Source organism: Neopsephotus bourkii, unplaced genomic scaffold, assembly GCF_033783945.1.
Source record: "Neopsephotus bourkii isolate Nb327-2 ecotype Australia unplaced genomic scaffold, CSIRO-AGI_Nbou_v1 NB_234, whole genome shotgun sequence".
NCBI classification, from domain to species: Eukaryota; Metazoa; Chordata; class Aves; order Psittaciformes; family Psittacidae; genus Neopsephotus; species Neopsephotus bourkii.
The window spans coordinates 9,686,357-9,712,841 of NW_026900744.1; the positions used below are offsets into that span (position 1 = coordinate 9,686,357).

At 37.1% G+C, this 26,485-nt stretch overlaps 1 protein-coding gene across 19 annotated transcripts in view; it reads left to right on the forward strand.

Annotated features, from left to right (window-relative positions):
* Positions 1–21,065, forward strand: part of ADGRL2 (adhesion G protein-coupled receptor L2) — a 162,376-nt gene extending 141,311 nt beyond the window's left edge. For 4 of the 19 annotated variants that reach the window (XM_061345176.1, XM_061345180.1, XM_061345178.1 and 1 more), the window contains 8 exons: positions 4,001–4,092; positions 4,963–5,007; positions 5,296–5,322; positions 5,982–6,150; positions 9,790–9,918; positions 10,342–10,438; positions 13,263–13,391; positions 16,698–21,031. In XM_061345176.1, coding sequence (XP_061201160.1) covers positions 4,001–4,092; positions 4,963–5,007; positions 5,296–5,322; positions 5,982–6,150; positions 9,790–9,918; positions 10,342–10,438; positions 13,263–13,391; positions 16,698–17,452 — 1,443 coding nt within the window. In that variant the 3' untranslated portion in view covers positions 17,453–21,031. Of the gene's footprint in view, positions 1–4,000; positions 4,093–4,962; positions 5,008–5,295; positions 5,323–5,981; positions 6,151–9,789; positions 9,919–10,341; positions 10,439–13,262; positions 13,392–13,616; positions 13,699–14,192; positions 15,471–15,982; positions 16,036–16,697 lie in introns of those variants that run through there. The other 15 variants (XM_061345183.1, XM_061345196.1, XM_061345181.1 and 12 more) reach the window with 12 other exon arrangements.
* Positions 21,066–26,485: the final 5,420 nt, after the last annotated feature.

The following is a 26,485-nucleotide window of genomic DNA, read 5'->3' on the forward strand; positions in this document are numbered from 1 at the left end:
GGAACTGGTATTTTAAAAGGTGCTCTTATAACCTTCTTTATTTTTACATATATTTGTAAAATCAGAGTGTAGATCAAACTAGTCCTCTATGTAATCCACTATCGTGTTTGTTATAGCGGGTAATATATTTTAGAAATTACAGCAAAAAACCTGATACATTTATGAAATCCCATCAATCCAAGTTTTGCTTATTGTTATCAGCTAATGTTTTAAGAGATGTCACATCATAGCTCCACCTACTGTATCTGCATGTTCTGTCACTCTCAGTATCACAACAGAATCTTCAGATCCAAAACTTACAAATTCCTACTTTTAGCCTTTGAAAGAACACTGGTCTGGTTTTTCACAAGTGCGGCATGAAAGAGATTTTTCTGACTTTATCAAAGGTATAATTTCCCGACTGTTTAAGATGTGTGGAAGGCTGTGACTGTGTGTGTGTTCATACAATGTATTTACATTTTCTGTTACCATTGAAGAAGAGAGGTACTGTTCAGGTGCAGATTTTGGTTCACCTGGGATGCAGCCCAGTGGTCAGGATGAGGTCCAGCCAATCACTAGCCTGTTATGTTATATGAAGTGATGAGAAAGTCACTGCTGTCAGAGGCTGATGTATGCTTTCAAAAGCCCATCTTGCCATTCATGTGGGCCTTTATGTGACCCTACAGTACTGCAAGTTTGTGGTGAACATTCCTCTTAAAGGAAGGTGTCCTATGCATGCTATATGTCAAGCTTGGAAAACATTTATAGATTCATTTACTTAGATAGTAACAGTTCAGTCCTCACACAGTCATGAAACAGTTCAGGATGGAATTGATGTCAGGAGGTCTGTGGTCAAAACAGGCTCAACTCTGAGCTCAGACCAAGTTGCTCAGGGCTGAAAGTTTTCCTTATATAGAGCTGGTACAAATGAATGCAAAAACACCAAGTGTGTTTCCTTCTCCCCTCACATATTTCTCACCAAGAAAAGTAATTCAGCCATTCCTTCTAAAAGTAGTTATTCTCCAACAAGTTTCCTTCCCTCACTGCTTAGTGCCTTGTGTAATCAAATGGCAGGATGCCTAAAAATCTTCAACTCATGAGTTCTTTGAAAACAGTCAATTTCTAGATGAAAAGCAGTAAGGAAGCCAAAAGCGAATCTATAGAAAGATTTGGTTACATTATTTGTAAGTGAGCAAAATAGGCTTTTGATAATGATATAATGTGTAACAGAGATGCCAGCATGTTTGAACAAGTGGCAAAACATGGTCTTTTGACTGCTGAAACTGAAAACTAAGCAATATTTCACCATGATGGAAAAACAGGTATCATATGCTCTGTTGTCATAGTTACTTTGTCTGCAAAGTACAATATTTTGCTTTTTTTCTTTTCTTCTTGGAAGGACTTTTTCAGCTGCTGTAATACAGCATTATTATTTCTGTGGCTGCTTTTGGGGGTCTGTACCTATATTCATATTAAAGCGTCTGTTAAACTTCTGTGTAAAGGCTCTAGGCCAGCAAGGCTCTAGGCCAGCAAGGACATATATACAGACAGAGATGAGTATCTACGTAAAACCTGCTTAATATGCTGGAGCTTGGCTCAGGCTCTGGGGTAGGGCTGTGTCTGCTTGCAAGTCACCAAAGGAACTTCAGTATGTAAATGCAAGCTTTTGTTTTCATATGTCAAACCTTCAGTCATACAGAGAAGCAGAGGATAAAAACCTCTCATTTCATAAGGCAGTCATTTATGGGCTAAGCCATATCTATGAGGTTTTGATCCAGGAATGATGTAGCTAGTACAATGCAGGATACTCCAGGGTAGCTATTTAGGCAAGGATTAACTTCCAGCTGTGCTGTAAATACTATTCTGAACTGGATTGTGCACTCCCAGTTGCATAGGTTGTAGCCAAAGTTGATTTACATGTTAGGATTGGCATGGGACATGTGTCTTAGCTCTTAATCTGTTTCTTTTCACAGAAAGTAAACTGACGTTATATTATTTTAAGCAGGCTGGAGAAGTTCATGTTATGTCAGCTACCAAACTGTGCAAAAAACTTTTTCAAATACAGAAGAATAAAGTTTGCCTGCAAAGGCATGGAACTGAGGGCCAGGTCATGCACAGAGTCCCTGTGCTGTCTGGTGCAGAGGCCAGGGAGAGAAGCAACTTGTTTCTTCACCCAAAGAACTTACGCAGTACAGTGGAAACATAGATAAGAGAAACAAAATGATCACAGTGATATAATGAAGTGTTTCTCAATTGCTTAGTCATTGCCTGTAAGAATCATAAAAAGTAATCGGCGGGGTTTGTCAGATATTAACACTTCGATTACATTTTGCAGCAATGGAAATCATGCTTAACCTATACCACGTACATACCCTCACTTAAAGGTTAAGTATTTTTGTCAGTTCTTGAAACACAAAGTATAAAAGCTTGGTTTTGTTGTTTGTATCACATACACTTTTTGTATTAATCTCAAGGTACAGTTGTAAAAATGTTTTACTTTGAATAAAAACTATTGATATCAAAGGTCTCCAAACACTGTTCTGGTGTTGAAAACTGCATTATAGATAATACTGTCCATCCTGATTTGGAGACAGCAACAGCAGTGATAAAAGCCCTTAGCAATAGGAATTATTTCTATAATACGTTTAGTAACAGAGTCTGATCAGAGCCTTTAAAATACTCATCTTTTTGAGGTTGTTAAGGCCTGCTCTTTATTAGGAGCTGAGTGACATTTCTGACCACTGTGGCACAGCTATAGGAACACATCTGGTATGAACTGGTATCCCCAGTGTTACAAAAAGAATTTTGATGCTGTCTCAAACCAAAGGCTCCCCAAAATGAGACTGGGCTTGATCATTCTTCATCAGTAATCAGTTGCAGATATAGATGGGGTATTGTAAGAACGGGTTATAATGTAATATGTGTGTTACAAGGATGTCCAAGCATACTCCTCTATTTTCTCTTGGCTATCAGTTCATCCACTTCTTGTGGACCATTGTACTAGTAGATAAAGATGTGTGTCTTCTCCTTGGAAGGACATAGCTCTTACTGTTTTCAAACATACAATTTTATTTGAATTGTTTGCCTGATATAGGACAGCACATACTAATTACTCACAATAAGTGTATACCACTTTTCAGCCTGTATTCTTCAAGCATCCTTGGTTTTGGCTTACTGCATCCTTGTGTTTGGCTTACTTATGCTCTTCACATGCTTTGAAATCAATAGGAGAAGGCACCTAGTATCTTTGATACCTGTGATTCTGTTTCACAATAGGAAAACTATAAAAAATTACCTTCAGTATCCTCCCTGTTGTTATCTATATGAATGACACAACAAGAATAAGACAGCATAGTACTTTCCTTCAAGTCTCATGCAGTCTGGCTTTGACAGAATCCAGACTACAAAGGGAAAGAGGGCAATAGGAGGGTGCACCACCAGCATATGTCTGTGGCACTGTTAAGGTTGATGTATTTGCTGCATCTTTGTGTTTCTTTTTTTCTTTCTTTTTCTTTAGTTACATTTAAGCTGTTTTCAAGAACCGAGTGGGATTTTTGAGAACAAAAGGGAATAAAAAAAGGACAGGGAGAAACCAGCAAAGGCAAAAAACATTCCAGAAGCAGGACAGGGTAAAGAAAGGACAACTAAAATAGTACTGTAAAGGGGTAAGCGTAGTCCCAGGGAGGTCAGTGAAATGGGAAACAAGGCCAGAGGTGACAGGTGAAGGTGAACAGGGGCCAAGCACAACAAGCTGGAAGACATACCTGGACTGACAAAGACATTGGACGTGAGATAAATATAGTGGTTCATGATGATGTGAATTTGAAAGATGAAGTGACCTATAACTTTTTTTTCCCCTCATCCATATTTGCAGTCACTTTTTACAGACTGTCTGATATAGTTACCCAGTTGCACTACGTATTTGAAAATAAACTACCGGGGTTTTGTTTAGTCTGTAACATCATCATTATTCAGCCTATTACTTGAAGTAGTTTAATTTCATTCTTATCTGTTTTGACAGCTGAATCTTATCTTCCTGGTGATCACATTGTGCAAAATGGTGAAGCACTCAAACACTTTGAAACCAGACTCTAGCAGGTTGGAAAACATTAAGTAAGTGCTTTGTGTTCAAGTATGAGAACTATGATTATTTTCTGATTGCTGAACTGATTGAAAGGTACTCTCCATTAGGAGCACATGCCATTGTCTCCCAGCAACTGCAGATGTCAATTAGAAGCAAACAGAGCCAATCCTTCTTTCGTCACATTGTTGCTGTAATGTCACAAACGCCGGTCAAAATTAGATAATTTCGGCCTGGAACTAGTGCCAAGAAACTGTTTCACGGAAATGCCACAGCACTGTAGTAATTCCATTTGCATTTAAAACGCAAATCTAAAATGATGTTCCTGTTTGCATGGCTGATATGATTATATTAAGTTTGTTTTGTTAAATGACTTTTTGATTTAGGGATTCTGAGCAGTTTCTACTCCTAATCCTGTTCTCCCAAGAGAGTTGACTCTATTATTATTGTTAACTTGAAGATTATCTGCTGTTTTCATGCTAATTTAACAAATGTTTACTTTATCATGGTGCTGTACTTCAGTATCCCTTTTGCAGGGTGATGTTAAGTGTTACACAATTAACAAGGCTTTGACAGCTTTTGCTTCTTTAGATAGTCTTTTACTGTGTTCTGTATAGCTTTACGTTGTACTGAAGGTTTTTGTTATCAACACTGAAGGGATGATGCAACTTTCTAACACTGAGGGTTGGATGTGGAAGGGTCTTACAGATTTGCTTTAATGTTGAAAATGGGAAAGGGAGATTTTTCAGTAAGGCTATAACATTGTGAACTAGATGAGCTATAACATTGTGAGCTAGGTCAGTATCAGCTTCATTGCATGTTGCATGATGAGAGAGAGAGCTAATCTTTAGCATCTCTCTCTTTTCTTCCTTTTCCTCTTTCTGTCTTCTCATCCACACCAGTAATTACCGTGTTTGTGATGGCTACTATAATACGGACTTACCTGGGTAAGATAGAACCCTACATTAACAAATTTCTAGCATGATTTTTAACTTTACAAACTCGGTCAATATTGTGGATTTCCCTTAATTTTAGTTAACTACTTTTGAGATACCTGATTTGCTAAAGAACTTTAAACTATTATATGCCTTTATAATTTTAAATTGCTTGCCTCTGCATTTTGAATTTTCTGATTTTGACTAATTTTTATAGACAAATAAAAATGCTCTTATTAATTTCTGTTTCAATTCTGTCTAATAATTTTGTTTCTCTTTTCTGCTTATAATGCTTTCTAGCTATGAAGATAATAAGCCATTTATCAAGTAAGATCATTAGTTAGATGTGGAATTCACTGACTAAATTCCCTTTCCCTTTCATTCTGTGCCGTTCTCTACAATTCCTTTTCCTTAACCTGTTCATGATGGAATCTTTTTTAGACTATTTTGTAGAGCAATATCCATATTTTTGTCACATTTCAGCAGGGTTTCTTCATGCAGAAGTTAGATCATCTAGCTTCAGTTTAGCTGAGTTTATCGGCGCATTAAAGATTTGGGCTCTAGGCTTTTAATCTGCTGTTTAACCTTTGTGCATTTGTGTTACATTATTTGGTGTCATATGGCAGTTTAAAATCTATGGTGTGATTAGTGACTAAGCCAGATTTATCAATCTCTTTTCTAAAAGCAGATAAAGCAATGGAGTAGCTGGGGCTTGCGCTATACTTCCGAATTTCAAAATAGTTTTAACATCCTGTGCAGTTCTTGAGAAAGAAAAAGGTCACATCTACTCTTGCTGTTTTCACTGGAGACTAAGAGTACTAAATGGAATTGTTCTTTCTTTAATAGATAAAAGGTTAAACCCAAGGATTTTTTACATTTGAATATGAACCTAGTAAAAGTCAACTGCAGGAACTGAAATGTTAATATTGGTTTTGGTGATAGGCATTCTCATAAGTAATGTTACTAAAATTAATTTTCTTTTACAGATCCTGGGTCCTGGGTGCATTTGCTCTCCTGTGTCTCCTTGGCCTAACATGGTCATTTGGCCTGCTGTTTATCAATGAGGGCACTGTTGTGATGACGTATCTCTTCACAGTATTTAATGCTTTCCAAGGAATGTTTATTTTCATCTTTCATTGTGCCCTTCAAAAGAAAGTAAGTTAATGAAAATACACATGCATGTTCTCTTAACTCCTTACAAATACCACATATATTTCCTTAAAAACAGAGAAAAAAATAGCAATGTTAAGAACTGAAGTAGTTTGAGGAGGGGCTAAGATGTGTGTGTTCTTGTGGGATTCCTGTAACTGTTCTGTGGCCTGAGTGGGTTTAAAATGGATGCAGCAATTCCAGCCTGGGCTTGAAAAGTTTTGAGGCTTTCGGAAGAAAATTACTATAGAACTACTGCTTAACACTGCTAATGTGTTATGTATTAGTCTGGACTTACAGTCAAAAGTCTTTATGTGTGTACAAAATAAATCCTGCCTTAGCTGCAGCACTGCTAACAAAGGATCATTTATGGTATCAGCCTATCTCAGCCTGGAAACTCTCTCAGATCAAGGCAGAGGACCTCTCCTGAGATCCCATTAAGCTGCCACATAAAGCTACAGGTGATAGGCAGGGATTGTACTATCAGTGCTTGTTCGTTACAAAATTAAGTGAGATGTAAAAATTAATTTTATTATTAACTTCAGCACACTATAGAAAAAACGTAGTCATTAACACAAGACAACTGCTAACGGGGAGAGGTTCCCAAAGATGCCAGCATGACTACTTTTATTCAGGTGTTTGCCTCCCCAGCAATCAGCAGTTTTGTGCTCTCAACTGGAAAAACTGGAATCCCCTGGCAAGAGCTTTCACTCATAAGTGGGATGTGCTAAATTACTTCTGCTCCCCTTTGCCCGATGGGAACAGAGGAGTCCAGAGGGAACAGATCTGCTGGGGAGAGAGAAGGTTTGCAGGGGAGAGAGGAGAGGAGCAAACAGGAGAGAAGGAAGTGAAGGGCGCAGCTGCATGGGAATCTCTTTGGGTTCCCTGCAGCTCATCCCCAGACTGAGCGGGGATGCCTTAGAGGTGCTTTTCTGAAGGACAAAAGAAAAAAGCTCATAGCCTGTGTTAGAAGGTGTAGCAAATAAAAGCAACAAGAGTTGAGAGGAGGGGTAAGGGTTAATCCCACCCCAAAAAAACTTCACATAAAATGCAATACAAATTACATTTGGAAATACCAAATTTGTGATACTTAGATTCTAAATATTTTTACCAGTTTTAGGCTGGAGACATAGCAATTATTAGCTCCCATTATAATTAGCTCACCAGAGACATAATTAACTGATATTTGCAAAATGTTTTGAGACCACTGGATAAAGCATTGCTGTGCAAGTACAAAAATCATATTCTTGCGTGACTCAACTGTACCAGCTCTAACAGTTATCAGCACCTCTAAATTTGGTGTAGACAGTGGCATTCAGCCATGTTTTAGGAAAAGATCTGGTAGACAAGAGTTTTATCGAGATGAACATGGTCTTCCTCTCATTTTGAGAGAATAAAAGCATGCTTAGAGAGGAGATTGAGCCTGAGAGAAAAAAAGAGAGGAAAGAAAATGAAAACATTCTCAAAATGCAAATAATTTCTAGATTAGGGTTTCATACAATGTTGCCCTTTCAACCACTTGTATCGGACTTGAAAATCAAAACCAGATTAACTTTTTATTTCTTTTTCCAGCTGTGCATTGTTTTTATATTAAGTGAATCAGCAAAAAGCAATATTAAGATACCAGTCAAGTGTGAAAAAGCATAACCTAGAGCAGTGAGATTTATACCTGAAAGAATGATAAAGCTGCCATTTAAGGTTTTTAAGTTTCGATGCCTTTGACTGGGTATCATCCTATCCTCTGTCTGCATAGCTAATGTAGTCTTTTTATTCTGTTATTACTAGTTGGTCACTAAATTGAACAGTGAAATAGAATTGTGAAAGTGAAAACTATTATGTTTCCAGTTCTGACAAGATGATAGTGCTGTTGCTTCCATCGGTTTTCAACAAGCTATAATTTAGAAATAATGACAGTGGAATGTGCAATACTGACAGATAATGTACAGTCACTGCAATATAGGCATTAGGCAAAACCAGCCCTGGAGGGTGGTATTTGGGTAAAAATACAGTTTTGATTGCTATTGTTTCTACTTTGTAGTGGTTTGGAGCATTTAATATCCATTTGTGTTCAGGAATGGATTTTCTTAGGTGTTATACCATCTAGTGATGATACATACAGACATAGGTTTTACAGACTACAGGGTTAAAGATTATAATTCTATGTCTGTGCACTTTTGTTTTCATTTTCCATGAGTCTTTTCGTATTGTTATAGATCGGGGTTCACTTCAAATAGGTACCATATACTTTTATAAAAAGATGAGTCATTCTCCCTAGCTTGAAGTCAATTAAGGCACTAACTATTCAAATTTTCTTAAACCTTGTGGTTTATAAAAACATATGTATTCCATGAGTGAAATTCTTGTAATATTGATAGCAGCACATGTCACATGTAAATCCACACTATTAATTTCTTGCATTTTCCCCTCTCCCGTTTCTATATACACGTAACTTTCTGTCCTGTATTTTCATAGGTCAAGCAGACTTTCCACATTGACTGAAAACCCACTTTTCCCAGAAACTTACGATTCTTACTGATGCAGGGGAGACACTTAGATTGCCAAGTATCTGATGGAAGATTTATGAATTTAGACTTGAGCACCTTTCCAAATTTTATCCACTCTGTCCTTTCACTGTTGCTGTCATGATGCCAAAATACGTATTCACCTTCTTGTTACCTGAAAATAGTAGCTAGCATAGCAGCCGCAAAAATGACAAAGCTAAAGTTTCCTGTAGGCCACTAGAAACAGAAGGTGAATAAATACAGGCAGAATACTAGAATCATTAATTAGTCTTGTTGCTTTGTCAGACAAAAATCTCATATACATAGGTGTAGTCACGTTTCTAGGTTCAGCAAAGACAGTAATGAGGATTTTATTTTTTGGCCCTAAAATGGAAAGATTTCCCAAGCTTCACAGTTTAAAATTTGACTTTGGAAGTCTGATGGTGACTTTACGAGCGCAGCAGGCATTCTCCCTGAAGTGGGGCAGTGGCATTTGTGAGCTTTGTACAATCCCAAAGCTAGTGTGACCATATGAACTAGCAGCTGTTTGAGTTACACACAGTAAATTTATATGAAAATGACTGTATAGTCATTGCAGGTTTTGTGCACTTCCTCAGAACGGATAGCATAATGGGCACTACCGAGCAGGACACAGGCTAGTTACCTCAGCCCTTTTTGCATGCTAGGATGGGGAAACAGGCTTTCTATGGTTTCTGTACCAAAAGCTCATATAAAAAAGGACTATTTTCAGGCAGCATTCAGTTCTGGTAAACTGAACTATATTAACCTATAGTATGACAAAATAAAAATCTATAAATAACTCAGTTACAGAATGGTTTGACCTGGAAGGGGCCTTAAAGATCATCTAGTCCCAACCCCCAACTCAGTAATGATTACTCAGGCACATCATCTAAACGAAATGTGTGTGTATACCTTGGAAATAATTTTTTCAGAAATCCTGGATAATTGATAATGCTGCCATTAAGTAGAGAATACTTTATTTTGCTAATGGCCCATAATTCAACAGACAAGAAATATCTTTTTTCTTGAAAAGTAAATAGTTTCTATGCAAGGTTCATGTGTTTTTATCAGTGGAGATATTTAAGACTATTTTTTGTGCTAAGTATTGCTTTTCCCTCCCTAGGTACGTAAAGAATATGGCAAATGCTTCCGACATTCTTACTGCTGTGGTGGACTACCAACTGAGAGTCCCCACAGTTCAGTGAAGGCATCAACAACAAGAACTAGTGCCCGCTATTCCTCTGGCACTCAGGTAACAAAAGACTTTGACAGCATCGCTTAATTAACCTTATTTATAAAAAGCTGACTGAGATGTGTTCCAATCAGAAACACTAATTTTCTTCTCATTATTATCATTTAGATGGCAAATACATACTTCTGCACAGCATAATTGATTTCTTTTTTAAATTTTCTTTTACTTTGGTCTAATTCAAACACTTTATTTTTCTTGTATATTAAGTACTGCTTTATAGGAAGGTTTATACCATCATGTTTCATCTAAATGAAATTTAATGAATCAGAGCTTTAATAATAACAGGAGGAGTTTTACTATGTGCTAGAAGCATGGCTTGCTTCAGGCCAAAATAAACACAAATATTCTACAGAACAGCACATAAGTATGATAAAATCTTCTTGTAACTTACTATGCTTTTGTCTCACTGCTTTATGTTAACAGAGTCGCATAAGGAGGATGTGGAATGACACTGTGAGAAAACAATCTGAATCGTCTTTTATCTCAGGTGACATCAACAGCACTTCAACACTTAATCAAGGTCAGTCACTGGGAACATTTCCGTTTTAGAAGCCTTAAATTTTATAAGATTTTATATTATTTAACACAGAATTGAAAAGAATGTTTTGGAAAAAAAAAATATTCTGGAACAAATGTTCTCTAAAAGCAGAGTTTTAAAGTCACCCACCAGCATATTTTAAAACTGTGTTCTCTCAACTGGCCGCCTGCTATAGGAGTTTAAATCCTCCATTTGTGAGAATGTATTTAAATGAGTTTCATCTATAATTTAACTTAAAAGCAAGATCATAATTTTAAATCTTTCCTAACCTTTATAGGTTAAATCTGAAACAGAAATATGAGTGCAGTAACATTTTAATGCATATTTGACTATGATTTTTAGGTGCAGAAATTTTCCCAGTGAAATCTAATTGATATAATTTCTATGCAAGAGATGTCTGTAAAGCATTTATCTTTTCTGTTTCAAAGAGCATCATATCTGTCACGTGGGATAGAATCCAGATTTTCAGGCACAGAGAAGCAAAACCTCCAAATTTCTCAGGTCAAATAGACTTTGAAATCTGTAATCTGTTCTTATGTCCAGTTAGGAGACAAGGGTATTAATTGAGACAGAATATCCCTTCCTTCCTCCCGTTCTCCCTGTGTTTTTTCTAAGGCAGTTAGAGCTAGCAATGGAGAGAAGACTGGTCTGTGCAAGCCAAGTTCAAAGCCTGTTCATCCACCCAAGTCCCTAGGAAAGAACACATAGGTCTGATCTTATTGCAATCAGTTTCTGCTTAAATGAGAAACTTTCAAACAGAAAATTCACCTATGCAAGGGCCACTCATAAAGCCCTCATCAACAACTACCAAATTTCTCTCCCTTGTTTTTATTTTTTCAAGATTTGGTAGCAAGGACATGTACAGAAGTTGCATTCATTTTTGAAGTAAAAAATGTATTTTGTGAAAGAAAGCATTTCGGAAAGCATGATTCTATTTTTGCTATTTAGTGTGTAGAATGTGGGTAAGATGTTTGTGTCTCACTGCTAACCCCCATCTGAATCTTGTATGTTGCTCTAGCAAATCAAAATTAAGTAACTTCTCCTAAGTAGAATATGTGTATTTTTCCTGCCTAAGAAAGAACTACATTCCTTTCCAGTGTCTTATTAAAATCCCATGAATATCTCTCTATCTAGAGATAGAAGTCTGGGACTTCACCCTAATTGGATGTCTCCAACTCCTGAGGTTTGCTCTAACCATGGTGTACCCTCTGTTAACTCAGAGTTGAACAGAGGTCTTGGAAGCTCCTTCCTCATTTAGAGCTCCAGTCCCATGTCACTGGAGATGTTCTGCCATGATCAGAAAAAATGATATCATCTTCATTCAGTTATCTCTGTAATATATACATGCAAGCATAGTTTAGTAATTAATTGTAAGTGCCATTTTTCCTTCAAAATAAAAATCAAGGTTTTAAAAGTGGCAATTTTTTTTTTATTGAAAAAGAGAAATTCTTTTAACTGTAAATTACAGGTAACAATTCTAACCAAGATTAAACATAGTATGTACACACACACACACACACACAAAAGAACTCAAGAAAAATATGTTTCAGCTAGTATTTCTAGTAATAAGTTAATTACAACTGGAAAAAATCCAAGATAGAATCTTTTTGGTTGTTCACTGGATGAACTTCCAGATAAGATAGTATAATCAGGCAATAATTCTCTGGATTTTAGAATTTTTCACTAATTTCTGCTGCTAAGTAACTATAGTAGTACAAAACCATTAATATTTGGAATAAATATTTTCTTTTCCTTGACAAATAAAAATGCCCATACTATAAAAATATAGCTGACTCTTCGGTTGTCCTTGGGTCTGTAATACACTCATCCTGATATACTGCTGTGCAATGCAACAGGAAAGAAAGTGGAATTTTAGCTTAATGAAATGTTTAAAGTTAAGTTCTAAGTCACAGCATTTTGTGTGGAGTTTTCTTTTGTCATTATTCCAACCCATTTTTCTTCTAGTAGCTAGAAATCAGAGATTAATTGACTTTTTAATAATTTCTCAAAATACACTGTTTTTTTTTTCTAATTATTCCAAGAGGTGTTAAAATGGGTGTTGCATTAACATGTAAAATGGGTTTAAAAGAATCTATTCATGTAGTGTTTTGCTTCATCTTACATTGTTTGTAAACTGATTGTTTTAAAAAAAAATTGGTTGGTTGAGGAATTCTTTTTTAAAACATGGCAGATAAATTTGCAGCATGAGTGTCCCGGGAGAAAATGTGAATGCTCTGATTTCTTAGAGCAAATATTTTGCTTTCCCCTCAGCATGTATACTTTTGCATATACTAAGATATGCTTCTTGCAGTTTGTCATCCACTGTCTGTTTGAAAACAGCAATTCGCTTCCACTATCCATGTGTTTTTCATAAAGTGAATAACAGCTCTGATCCTGTCATAAGAAATTTTTCAATACCTTTCAGTTCAAGAAATTAATTTCTCTCAAGTCTGGACAGAAGCATTCCATGTGATAATTCTTAAAGTTATAATAGTTTTATGTAGCACCTTGATCTCTACACATTTAATTGCTATTCGTGTGTAACAGTGATTTTGTATACATTAGTAAATGTCACTCTCACCAGATGTTTACTTTGGGGATTTGGACAGCACCTGTGAATTACTGGAACCTAACTGTGTTTTCCTGCTCCCATTTCAAATACATAGCTCAAATACATTCAGAAATTTTCAGCTGAATTACATTTGACAAGCCCTACATGGTTCATGATGAATAAAAACTATTCTTTATTGAAACTGTCAGCCTAAAATTAAAGAACTGACATTTTTTTCTGTTTCTTTTGCTTTAGGAATGACTGGCAATTACCTACTAACAAACCCTCTTCTTCGACCACACGGCACTAACAACCCCTATAACACATTGCTCGCTGAAACAGTTGTATGTAATGCCCCTTCAGCTCCTGTGTTTAACTCACCAGGTGTGCTTATACTTCCTGAATAAAACCACTTTTCTTGGCTTGCTCCAAATCCCTCCTTTTCCCTAGACAGAAACTCAAGTTGCAATACCCTAGCCATACAGTCTGTATTTCTGTCAGTTCAAGAAACACAGTGTTGCCAATGTCAGCTTGTAAAACTGCACTATATTATAGTAATGCCTTTGCCATAACAGTATTTACCAATAATTATCCATGTTTTTAACACAGGTGGCATAAATCTTAATATACTATTACAGGACTGACACCACATGGTCCGAGAGCCCATCTTCAAGATATATATCACTTAGAGGTATCATGTCTATGCAATATAAGGTTGACTCTAAAGCTTGCTGACAAAAACCTGCTTATGGAACTGATTAGATGCCCAAGGCATCTTGACACCTTTGGATACCCCAGCGTAGAAAATTGTTTCCAGCATCAAACAGTTATAAACTATAGTATAGTGCAGCTTTATGGTAGGTCATTTTTCTGTAGGAAGATCCTGAGATTAACAGTTAGAAGAGTTTAGTTCTGTAGGAATAAAGGGTGTCATCACTTACCTAACATTTTGTTTCTGCATTATCTAATTGCTTTTTTAAACTATGGTGCAATTCATCAGTAAATATCTAGCAGTTGCTGTTTGATGAGTCGTAAGATCACTTTAGTGTAACTGGAATGATAAATCCTTGATAAAGAGCTCATAAAACCTTGTTTCCAGTTTTTATTTCAAGTTTCCTCTTTAACTGAACTGTAGTTTCTATTTTCATTCTCTTGTTTTCTTACTTTCCTTATGCTTTCCTCTAGCAACCTACAGAGAGACAAGTATGGGAGTAAAACTTAACTTTGCCTATCAAATGTAAATTTTTTCAGCATGATTTTTAATGGGCACAATTAAAACATAACTAGCGGTCATGAAGTAGACTCAGCGGGCAAGTGGTTCACAATTTGCAAATGAAATGTTTCCACATTCAAAAGTACTTGCATACTGCTTTTTGGGAAACAACATGAGGTCTGTAGCAAACCCTATTGGTAACAGAAGTTATGCAATGCTGAAATAATTTGCTGTTTAAAACCAAAACAGTGTCAAGCAGAAATGCTTAACAATTTACTCATATTTTTACATTCCCACAGTAATCTTGCTACAGGCTATGGAAAGATTTCAAATGAATTACCTGATCGTGGGCAACAAAATTTGCTTCATCAAACCAATTTGAATATATTCTAGCATGCTTAACTCTGCAGTATATCACAGAAAATTCATTTTGGATTATCAGATATATTTTGGTATCTGTTTAGCAGAAGAAAAGAGAATTAAAATTATAGAATTAAATCATTTTCATGAGGGAAATGAATGCCAGCATGTGGCCCATGTGTTGTCTACTTTTATAAATGCCATATGTTTCGCACAGCTAAATCCATTACAGGAAAAATCTTGGAACATATATGAAACTGCAGAACTACAAAGTTGTTTAATCAAAGCTTAAAGAGACCTTTCAAACAACCCTCATCACTGTTTAAATCAGTACACATGGAAAGCAGTCAACAATAATACAGATACAAAACAATTTGCAAATTACTCAGAATTTATTCGGGAATTATTACTCTGTTTTTTAAAGATCAAATCTTTTCCTGAGAAAATGCAATTACTTTTTAATTGAAAACAATATTTCCAGGGAAGACTGAATCTTCTAGGATAAGCTGCAGCTTTACTTATGGAAAACAAAACCAAAACAAAATGGAAAAATGTATAATCCTTTCAAAAACAACCTTTTTCTCATACTCCTCCAAGCCTTGCATATAATGCAGCAGCCTCACAGTGGTCAGTCTCATTTCAGTAAACATCACTTCATTCTTTCTTTACTTCAAGACATATCTGTAGATAAAGTGATTTTCTAGGAATGCTCTAACCATCTGACTTTACATGGTTCAGACTGTTTAATTTCTTTCAAAGTTTGGGGTTTTTTTTCTTTTTTTTTTTTCCTTTGCTTGGGAAGCACTGTGCTGTCATAGTTTACATGTCGTTGTGTCTGTAGGAAAACCTTTTCTTTATCGTATTACCAAAAAAAAAAAAAAAAGCCAAAACCAAAAGCATAAAGACCTTAATCATCATAAGACTTCATTCCTCCTCCCCCTTAAACTTCTTTTCATGTTTCCAGCAAACTTACCCAATCTGTCATCCCTCCAGCAGCTATGAGATATCAGCCATGGCTGATTTCCTTTTCCCATTCCACAACTAATATTTATTCTTTGGTTTAATTTCTGTGACCCATACTTACAGAAATTCCTAACATTTCTGCATTTGACTTCCATGCCCATGGTAACTGTGGGCCTAACTCTTAATTAACTATTCTGGTTCATTCAGCGCTGTCACTGTGACTGATGCAGACTGCAGGCAAACTTTGACCTTTAGAAGCCTGGGGCTGTTGTTGGCAGACAGAATATTAGCGCAAAAAAAATTGCATTAAGTGGGAAAAAAAAGCTGTTATTGCTTAGTAATCTAATTTGCTGAACCCTTGCTCTGACTAAGTTGCTGAAAAGCTCAGTAATTCTTCATCATGTTACAATAAATCATTTTACTTTCTTTTATATATCAGCTACTCTTAGGCCAGATAGCCTGAGCAGACAGACATGATGTGAGTTGTCCAAAGTGAGTCATTCCACCTGCTGTCTATTGTGTTGTTGGATGGTGCTTGTGGGCCCTGGTCCCTGTAGTGTGAAAGATGGCTGTCCTTGTTCAACATAAATTCTTTGTATTTATCCATTTTTTTCATTCTTTTCTTTACTTCATCTCAAAAAAAAAAAGGAAAAAAAATGTTAGAAATGTTGGTGAAGTAGTTGCTTGCCAGTTACGTGGGTTTATGTTATACATTTACCTTCAGTTACGTCTGTAGTTTAATTCCTTTTTAATTTAGTGTCGTTTAGGACAAATTCTGTTCATTTGCTCTTTCTAAATCATGGTGGTGTACTTCAAAACATAGATTTTTCCAAATGAATTGCTTTGCATTATATATGCAAGGGCATGGAGTGAACAGTTCCTTGTGGAAGAGTCACAGAGTTGACACTAAATTAAGAAATCAAAATGCCACTATTCCCCACAGGAAATACACGTTACTGTTTTTAAGATGCATCTTTCCTATAAGGTGTGCAACTGTTTACATTTGGGAATGTTCAATAACCTAACTTTTCTCAAGTCTTACTTCCAAGTACAACTTTGTCCTGAACTACATTAAAGAATTTTGTTTAAAAAAAATAATTAAGTGATAAAAAGCACATCAGGCAATAACCAAGAGCTGTCCTTTTCCATTTCAGGACATTCACTGAACAATGCCAGGGATACAAGTGCCATGGATACTCTACCGCTAAATGGTAATTTCAACAACAGCTACTCATTGCGCAATGGAGACTATAACGACAGTGTGCAAGTTGTAGACTGTGGACTAAGCCTGAATGATACTGCTTTTGAGAAAATGATCATTTCAGAATTAGTGCACAACAACCTGCGGGGCAGCAGCAAGAACCACAACCTGGAGCGCACGCTACCGGCCAAAGCTGTGATCGGCGGGAGCAGTAGCGAAGATGATGCCATCGTGGCAGATGCCTCATCTTTGATGCACAGTGACACCCCTGGGCTGGAGCTCCACCACAAAGAGCTTGAGGCCCCGCTCATTCCTCAGCGGACTCACTCCCTTCTGTACCAGCCCCAGAAGAAAGTGAAGACCGAGGGAACGGACAGCTACGTCTCACAGCTGACAGCCGAGGCTGACGACCACCTCCAGTCCCCCAACAGAGACTCTCTTTACACGAGCATGCCCAATCTCAGAGACTCTCCGTATCCAGAGAGCAGCCCCGATGTTGAAGAAGATCTCTCTCCCTCCAGGAGGAGTGAAAATGAGGACATTTACTACAAGAGCATGCCAAACCTAGGAGCTGGCCATCAGCTTCAGATGTACTATCAAATCAGCAGGGGTAATAGCGACGGCTATATAATTCCCATTAACAAGGAAGGATGTATTCCAGAAGGGGACGTTAGAGAAGGACAAATGCAACTAGTGACAAGCCTTTAATAGTGTAGCAAAGAAATATTAAAGGCCACGTACAAGTATTAAAAAGACTTAATTGGCCCCATGCAGGCTCCCTCATATCTGCTTGAAGAGACAATTCTGTTGACCCTGTGGTTCTCCAGTAATGGGGATGACTGGACCTCGCAGTTCTGTGAATTTTTATAAAACAAAAACTTTGTATATACACAGAGTATACTAAAATGAATTATTTGTTACAAAGAAAAGAAATACCAAACAAGGTATTTTAAGATATCTTCTGCTGCTGAATTTAACAAAATTGTGAAGAAAAAAGAAAAAGAGAAATAAAACACTTCTCAGCCATTTTACTGCAGCAGTTTGTGAACTAAATTTGTAAATATGGCTGCACCATTCTTTTTTCTAGGCCTACATTGTATTATATACAAGGCGTAGGCTCTAAAATCCTGTGGGACAAATTTACTGTACCTTACTATTCCTGACAAGACTTGCAAAAGCAGGAGAGATATTCTGCATCAGTTTGCAGTTCACTGCAAATCTTTTCCATTAGGGCAAAGATTGAATACATGTCTAACCACTAGCAATCAAGCCACAGGCCTTATTTCATATATTTCCTCAAATGTACAATGAACCGTTCTCATGAAAAAAAAAATGGCTAAAGAAATTATATTTTGTTCTATTGCTAGGGTAAAATAAATACATTTGTGTCCAACTGAAATATAATTGTCATTAAAAATAATTTTAAAGAGTTTGAAGAAAATATTGTGAAAAGCTCTTGGTTGCACATATGTTATAAGCTGTTTTTCTTACACTCTGTTCATAGTATGGTAGTATGTTTAAATGCAAGTTCTACCCGTTTTCACTTATTTTTCACTGTAAACAGTGTTCTGCTTTGACAAGTTAGTTTTTATTCTTATGTTTTGAATTTTTATTGCCAAAAACCATAATTTGGGGAGAAAATTGTTTTAGAAACCAATTATGCCAAGCCTTGCACAAATTCGGTATAGCTGACAAAGATTGTAACACAATTCCCTGTTCATTCTTTAATCAATCAGGGTTGGGTGGTAAGGGGTAAAGGGGACACCGGACACTTCTCACAAGCTTTCTCGTGAATAAAAGGTGCCTGTCCTTTAAAAAAATAAATAAAACATAACTATTACTCTTCCATATTCCTTCTGCCTATATTTAGTAATTAATTTATTTTATGATAAAAATCTAATGAAATGTAAATTGTTTCAACGAAATTCTGCTTTTTTCATCCCTTTGTGTAAACCTGTTAATAATGAGCCCATCACTAATATCCAGTGTAAAGTTTTAACACCTGTTTGACAGTAAATAAATGTGAATTTTTTTCCAAATAGGTAAAATGTGCATTCTTATGTACGAAGCATAATTGGCATCAGCAGTCCTTCGACCCAGCTGTATCCTGCTTAGACTGGCTTCTTTACATTTCATGATTTAATGTTGAGAATACAATAGTAACTGTCTGTATAGCTCTACAGAAGAGAGGTCATCTTACCTATTCATTATTCTAGTCAGAATTGGATAAGATCAAACTCAGACATAGCAGGGTCATTAGGAAAATGTACTGTAATTTCATAATTTACATAACTTTTAAATAGGCATCTGTGCTGAAATTAAAAATAAGATGGTAAACACCAGTATCATATTCTCAGCAACAGTAATTAGCAGTTAATTATTAGTGATAAAGATACATTGTTGCACTGGGGAAAACATGAATAAGCATTTGGATAGCACTCTGAGAGCTATCTAAATAATTAATCCATCATGGCATTATTTCGAGTTAGATAAATAAGCATGACTGTCCCTATTTTTATCAGACCAGAGAAGTGCAGAAGGCAGCTGATGTCTAAGATGTTACTGACCAAATCAGTGGCGAAATTGGAAGTCTGAGGTCTTTGTTTTGTTGATTCCCAAGCCTCTTCTCTCAATCAGGGCCTCTCAAAAGATAATGGCAAGGACTTCATTTGTCACCACTCCCAAAATTGCATTCTTCCAAATAACGCTAAAATTAATGCCCTGTCATCACAGGGGCCACCATTTCACATGTGGCAGTTTGTGAATACATGTATGATAACAGCAAAAATTCACTTGGAAGCCATATCAGTTGTTACCTTCTAATGCATTGGAATATTATAAAGTCCATTTGGAAAATAAATCAGTGCATTTTGAAAAAGTTTAGGAAGAGCATTTTGGGCACGACCTCCTGCTCTTGAGACAATTCAAAATGTAAAAATATTAAAATCTAGGTTGAGATGGAACCCTGCGGTTCAGGTAATAATCAGGACTGTGACACTGTAGCAAATGTTCTTGCAGAAAAAGGCGTTGGCACCATTCACCCTAGTGGTAACTCTTGCTGTTCCTTAACAGTTAAAAGTTACTATGCTTGCAGTTCCACTCACTGGAACATTTAAAATTAAATCAGAAACTGTTTAGCTCTGTTGAGTAGAGATGCTTTAAAAATCTGAAGTCTCTATGAAATAAGAATTTGTTCTAATTCAGGGTATACAGCAGACTCTTTGGAGCAAAAATTATTCTTTTGGTCTGTCTGGCAACTTAAAAGCATGCTTGCTGCCTTCTACCTAGGAAATTGTCTTAGGGAGTAAAAAATTGTGGTGCTCAAGTAATTACAGTACACATGACCTAATAATGTCACCAACTTCCAACAGAATCTTCAACCCTTATTCAAGCAAGTACTCCTTTGTGTCTAACTAAAAGTGGCAAAACTACATACTGGAAGAAGGGTTGTAGCATTGTGATCTTAAATATATATAGTCAATGGCAAATGTAACAAGTATTCATAAAACAAGAAAATGTAGCTGATGAACCTAAGATGAAGCAGTTGAACCTAAGTATCATAAGGGAATTCTTTTGTTAGCTTCTTTGTAACGTAGATGTTGCTTTTTAGTGAGCCTGATTTTTTTAATGTTATGCTAGTGAGTGTCCTGTGTTCAGCTAGCAGCCGATTCCTTGCCAAATTTCTGTTGGTGTAACTTCTCAGTGTAGTAGGTTACAGTATAATTATATAGCTGACAGCTTATTGTAATTTCTTTATGTTCTCTTCTCACGTTCCTGCCATCTTGTCTTGGGATCAGAAGGACAGAAGAATTCAGAGGAAGAGTTCGAGAATAGCAAAATAATGACATCAGAATTAATGGAAACAAGTGTTTCTTCAGGGTCATCAGTTAACCAGTTCCTATGATGGTGCCAAGGATATGCTGCTATTTTAGGCACTGTCTCTCAGAAGAGCTGTAATTTTCTTATGACTGGTAATCTCCTGTTAGTATCAGTGTTAACCCTACTGGCTCAGTTCAATTCTTCCTTGTAACTTCAGTCCAGTTATATTAATTCCTACAAAAGATTAAATGGGATGTGCATTTAGTGAACTGTTGTATAATGGTGCTATGCATTGTTTAATATAAAATACATCTCAATTCTACATAAGTGAACCATAACATGAAGAAATGCAACACTGATAATACCTTTATAGTTAAAATTAACCTTTATCTGTGAATTCTACAATACACCTTCGCTTCTTTTAAATTTGAAATGAAATTACTAATAAAGTTTACATATATTCACTTATGTAGGCAATAAAAGGTGTTTCAAATTGATTTAAGTTATGGATAAAATATGTGTCATATTTTATGTCCTAATTTTTAAGGAAATTATTTTCTGAACCACTCGGACATTAACAGAACAACAAAAAACCCTAAGCAGTCCCTGTGTACTGTTGTTATCCCACTTTGCCTCAAAACTAACTAAACTTGTCTTCTAGACTTGATTATATGACAATATATGCCAGTGTAAAGTTTTTTTCCCTGAATAAAAACATCTTAAAAAAGAAGCTACAGGTAGACAATTATATATATGCAACATCTTCGCGGGGGTTTTAACTCACCTAATTCTAAGGGACAATGGAGAATGAAAAGTGCTGGGACACAGCAGTAATTCTTCAGTTCCACGTCAGCTGTACCTGTATCGAAGACCCTCATGCCAAGGAGGTCACAGTAAAGTACACCTTAGATTTTTTAAAAGTAGGCAGTGACAGTCACTCTCCACATTTATGAAGATAATTGCTGCCATTTTGGTAAAGGTGCTGTATGGCTGCACTGTGAGAGAAGAATCCCAGGTTCATGAATGCACTGGTGTGCTTGCTCTCTTCTTCAGAACTACATTACAGGTTGGAATCCAGCTTTGCACTGAGATGGGGAGAAAAATTAATTCCACTCTGGCCCTGGAAGCAAGAGATCTGTGCCTCTTATTTGTATAAACAGTTAATTAGGAATTCAATTAATGGATCCAGCTCAATCACCTGGCTCCAACAAAAATCTGGAGTAAAGGTTCATTAGGGTCCTGTATATTTCAATAGAGTGTTTGGGGTTTTTTTAGTAAAATCCTCCATGTAGTCTTTAGGTAAAATCCTCCATGCAGGATAAATTCTCAATGGTATTTCATTAATTCATGCTTAAGAGCATTAATACCTCTTCTTACTGTATTATGTCATCATTAATCTCAGCCACTCCCCATCAGATTTCCTGGCATGTGAAATGGATCACATCATGGTGCAGCCTGAGTGGTTATAAATGCTACTGAAAAATCAAACAAGCCTTAACTCAGCAGCAAGGAGATTTTAAAGGACCATTCCATTAAATGCGCCAGCTGCGCAAGTCATCAGTCCAGGATCCCAGAAGGGGGAAGTCACAGTTGCAGAAATAACATTAGGAATAGGTAGTTCTATCAAGAAAATTCTACAGCAAAGTTATGTAATTCTTAACTGTTTCTTGCTTGGGTATACACCTCCCTTGTGTTGGTGTAGGAGCCCTGGCACGACATATACTTTGCACTGCCAACCAGTTAAAAGTTTCAAGAGAGCAAAGCTGAGCACAAAAATATCTATGCTCTTTGGAAGTCTGATCGACAGATAGGAAGCATTAGGTTAGTATCTGTACAGGCTTTTCTAGTGGAGAAGCAGGATCTCTGAATAAGCAGCACTGAATAGCTATCTGGAATATCTGTTCCAGTGCTCTTATAGCACAAGAATTGATTTAAAATAGCATAATGCTGCTGAACTTTTGGCCTCCATGATTGCTTAAGAGAGTAAGTTCCAAAGGTTAACGAGGTTTTCATGAAAATAATTCATTTTCATTCTCTTTAAATATACCACTTTTCTTCCTTTTTGCATTAGCAGGATAAATAGAAACTTCATAGCTTGTATTTATACCACTCAATGTTTTAAATACTTTACCTCTATCCCCTATTACTTGACTCCTTTCTAAACAAATCCTTGTTTTCAGCCTCCTCTGTTTCTCTAATCTTTTAGCTGCAAGTCCACAGAATTACTTTGTCAATATGCTTTAAGAGACAGGGCAAGAACAAAATTATGGGTGAATCATTAGTGTTGGTTTATGGATGGAATTCTATTGTCTATTGCGTGTCCCTTCCCCCCCTTTTTTTCCCCACATAGTCTCACATCATCTTTTGTTTTTTAACAACATCATCTTCTGTTTTCAACTTCACAACACACTTTTTTCCACTAACCTGATCATAGCAAGTAATGACCTAAATAGTTATGGCTAATTTAGAACCCTGCAAAGCCTAGATATACTTCCAATTATTCCCCTAAATATGTCCCCAAACTTGTATTTGTCAGCATTGCGTCTGCATCACACATAACACTTCCCATCTATTCACTTTGTTAACCCAGGTCATTCACAATCTTCCACAGTTCTGATTAACTGAAATAATTCTCTGTTAACAGCAAACAGTGCCATCTTTCAGATAGCCTGCTCATCTTCTTTTTCAGATAGCACCAGTATGAATACAGTGTTGGGGCACTACCATTAGCCTTTTGCCATGATAAAAAAAAAATGACCATTTAATCCTTCTCTACCTCTTGGTTTCTAACGCAAAATTACTTTACCTCTCACTTTCTCCATCCTGATTTTTTAAATGGCTTCTTGGTAGGGATATTTTTACAAGGATTTTTCTGTTTCTTTATTAAATCCAAATAAATTACATCAACCATTCCCTCTACTCTCAGCCTCTGCACGATTGACTTAATTTTAGTATGCTAGAGAGGCACAGTTTTCTTGCCCTAAGCAGTTACAGCTCTTGTGGCAATGTTTCCTCTGCACTATGTGCTTAAACATGGAGCTTCTAGATGCCAGACCCAAAAAGCACTTAACCATTCAAAGTGAAACTTAGGTGGAATTTAGGCACTGAAATCCCCAGGGGAGCTTCATTCACAGGTAAAATGGGCATTACTTCAGGGGCAGAATTAATTCGTACCTTGTAGACACATTTTGTCATCCCAAGTCTGGTTAGTGTGCGTGTACAGCCACATCGTCACAGTGGAGGTGAGTCGAGGCAAGCCAGGCACCAGAAGCAGCATCACTGCCTCATTGTGTGTACCAGTGCAGCCTCTGAATGCCATAATCCAGAAATTAGGTTACAGAGGGGATCCTTCCCTGCCCTGCTCAAGCTACTGCACTGACAATAACTGCAGTTTTTCTGAAGGGATAAGCCCTGTGTCTGTGTAATTTTGTGGTGTAGTATCACCACTGAAGCTCTGCGGCACTCGCTGATCTGCCTGTACTTCAGCTGTCTCCTTGCAGCAAGAGCTGCATTTGAGAATCTTTCCAAATCTTGGTGAGCCCACATGCATCCCTTTGCTATGGGAAACAGGCTGTAAAATCTCTCACAGGTCTTTGTTTTCATCACACGGCAGCCGAAGGCTCTGACCATGCCAGGTTTACTGTTGTGTTGTGAAAGGGTCACAGATCCTGCCTGTGTAGATCCAAAAACTCCACAGGTTTCGACACAACATACATGATGCGAAGGGTTCTGTGAATCACAGAATCACAGAATGGTTTGGGTTGGAAGGGACCCTCAAAGGCTATCGTCCACCCACACACACACTCTTCTTCACTCATCAGGTTGCCCAGAGCCACACCCAGCCTGGCCTTCAGTGTCTCCATGGGTGGCACATCCATCCTCTATGGGGAAGATAATGAAGAATTATGAGGACAAACAATACTGCGACAGAATTTTACCACCCTCATTTAAAAAAAAAATATTTTTCTTCAGCCTGAATCTCCCCTTTTTTAGTTTAAAACCATTACCCCTCATCCTGTTGGAACAGACCTGCTAAGCAGTCTCTCCCTGTCTTTCTTATAGGCCCCTTTTAAGTACTGAAAGGCCACAGTAAGGCCTTCCCAGGGTAAGCAACCCCAGGAGGCCATGTAGTGCCGTGTTCAGAGTACCGGCATGCCATGTAGGCTGCAGGATGGCCTGTAGGTGCTCTGTAGCCAAAAGTGGGCACCACGATACCAAGGTGCACTCACAGCCCTCCATTTCCCACACAAAGCTTCTAGCTAAGAAATGGAGAATCAAAACTGTGCTGGCCAGATTAGGTAGGTAGACCCTCAGTGTGCCACTGAAGACCGTCTCACATCAGCCTACTTCTTTCAGTGTCTGTGCTGAACTACAGTCATGCTACTGCTGCAAATAATGACTGGGGCACTCAGCACTATTTCTGTCAGGCAGCAGTAGCTCAGTGTGAAGGAACTGCTAAAAACCTTCCTGAGCAGAGCATCAGCCGTAGCTGAAGCAGCTGGTGACAGGGTTGTCTCTGTGACAAAGCACAGGCACATTCAAGCTTATATGAAAGAGGGAACAAGCACATTAGAGGCTGCTGGAAGAGTATGAGCCTGGACTTTCTTTCAAAAGCTGGGGGGAGAAGGGGAATACAGACAGATGGAGAAGAAAATAAAAGGATAATATGAATCAAATGAGGTATAGAATTGATTTTGCCCTCGCTCATTTCTCTCCTTCAAAGCACCACTAGCTGCTGCCCCTTCAAGATAAGACAGAAAAGTCTCACTAGTGTCCATCCATCTGGAAAATTTGACAAAATACTTCAGTTTAGTGAAGTATTTCTAACTTTTCAGCCTTGTTAATTCATGTTTATGGCCTAGCATTATCAGATCATAATATGCTCAGAGAAAGCATTCTACAAATTTACCATTACAAACATGTCCCGAAATCTTCAAAGCACACTTTCAAACCTGAATTTAACCAAAAAAACTTATTTCATGAACCAAAATTATACAACTCACAAACCCACTGAAAAATGAAGGAAACTGTCAATACACATAGCAAAAAAAGTTAGGGATTTCCCTTAGCAGTGGTTTCCCATCAATTACCTAGCTCAGTTTTCTAAAGCTATTTCTAAAGTTAAATTCACCCTTCTCTGATCAATACCAGCAAGGCAATGTTACCTATCCAGAGGTGCTGATTATACATAATCATATTCCTCAGCATCCCTTAAGGAATCTGGCTTCTGTCCACTCTTAAAAAGCTATGTATCAGTGTTTGCCTCATACTTAAAGAACTGTTGTCCTGAATGAATACTAAGAATAAGCAAGAGTGTAAGTAAAAGTGACACCTACACATAAAGAAGGCTAGCCTATCTTTATGGGCAAAACTGCTCCTACAAAGGGCTGTGTAATTTGCTGAGGATCTGTCATCATCCAACTCATGTCATGCGCATAGAAGTTACTTTTCATGCAGTGAGTACAAGCTATATTCTAGATAGTCTGACATCTAAAGTAAGCAGGTAGCTAGTGCATGGAGTTTCTTCTAGGTCTTAGCAAAAGTTTGTTGTAGATTAACTGGCACTTAGGGGACTACTTGGTCTCCCCACGTCAAGATAAGAAAATGCTACAGGCTGCTTATAGCTATAAGTGTTCCAATTAGGTCAACTTGATTATTGTTCAGTGGTTTGATAGATGCTGTATTAAAAGTAATTTTGAATATTAATTTTTAGACCTTTTTTGTGAACTAGTAAATCAAGTGCAATTTATTCATGGAATTATTCTTTTCTTTCTTAATGCCTATTCCCTCTGGCTTGTAACTTTAATTAGAACCTGCTATCTGTTCATACTGGTAATAGTAACAGTTGTCGCTTAAGTACAGATGCATAGATTCAGCTCATATTGCCACTTTGATATTATATGTAAAATCTAACAACCTTCC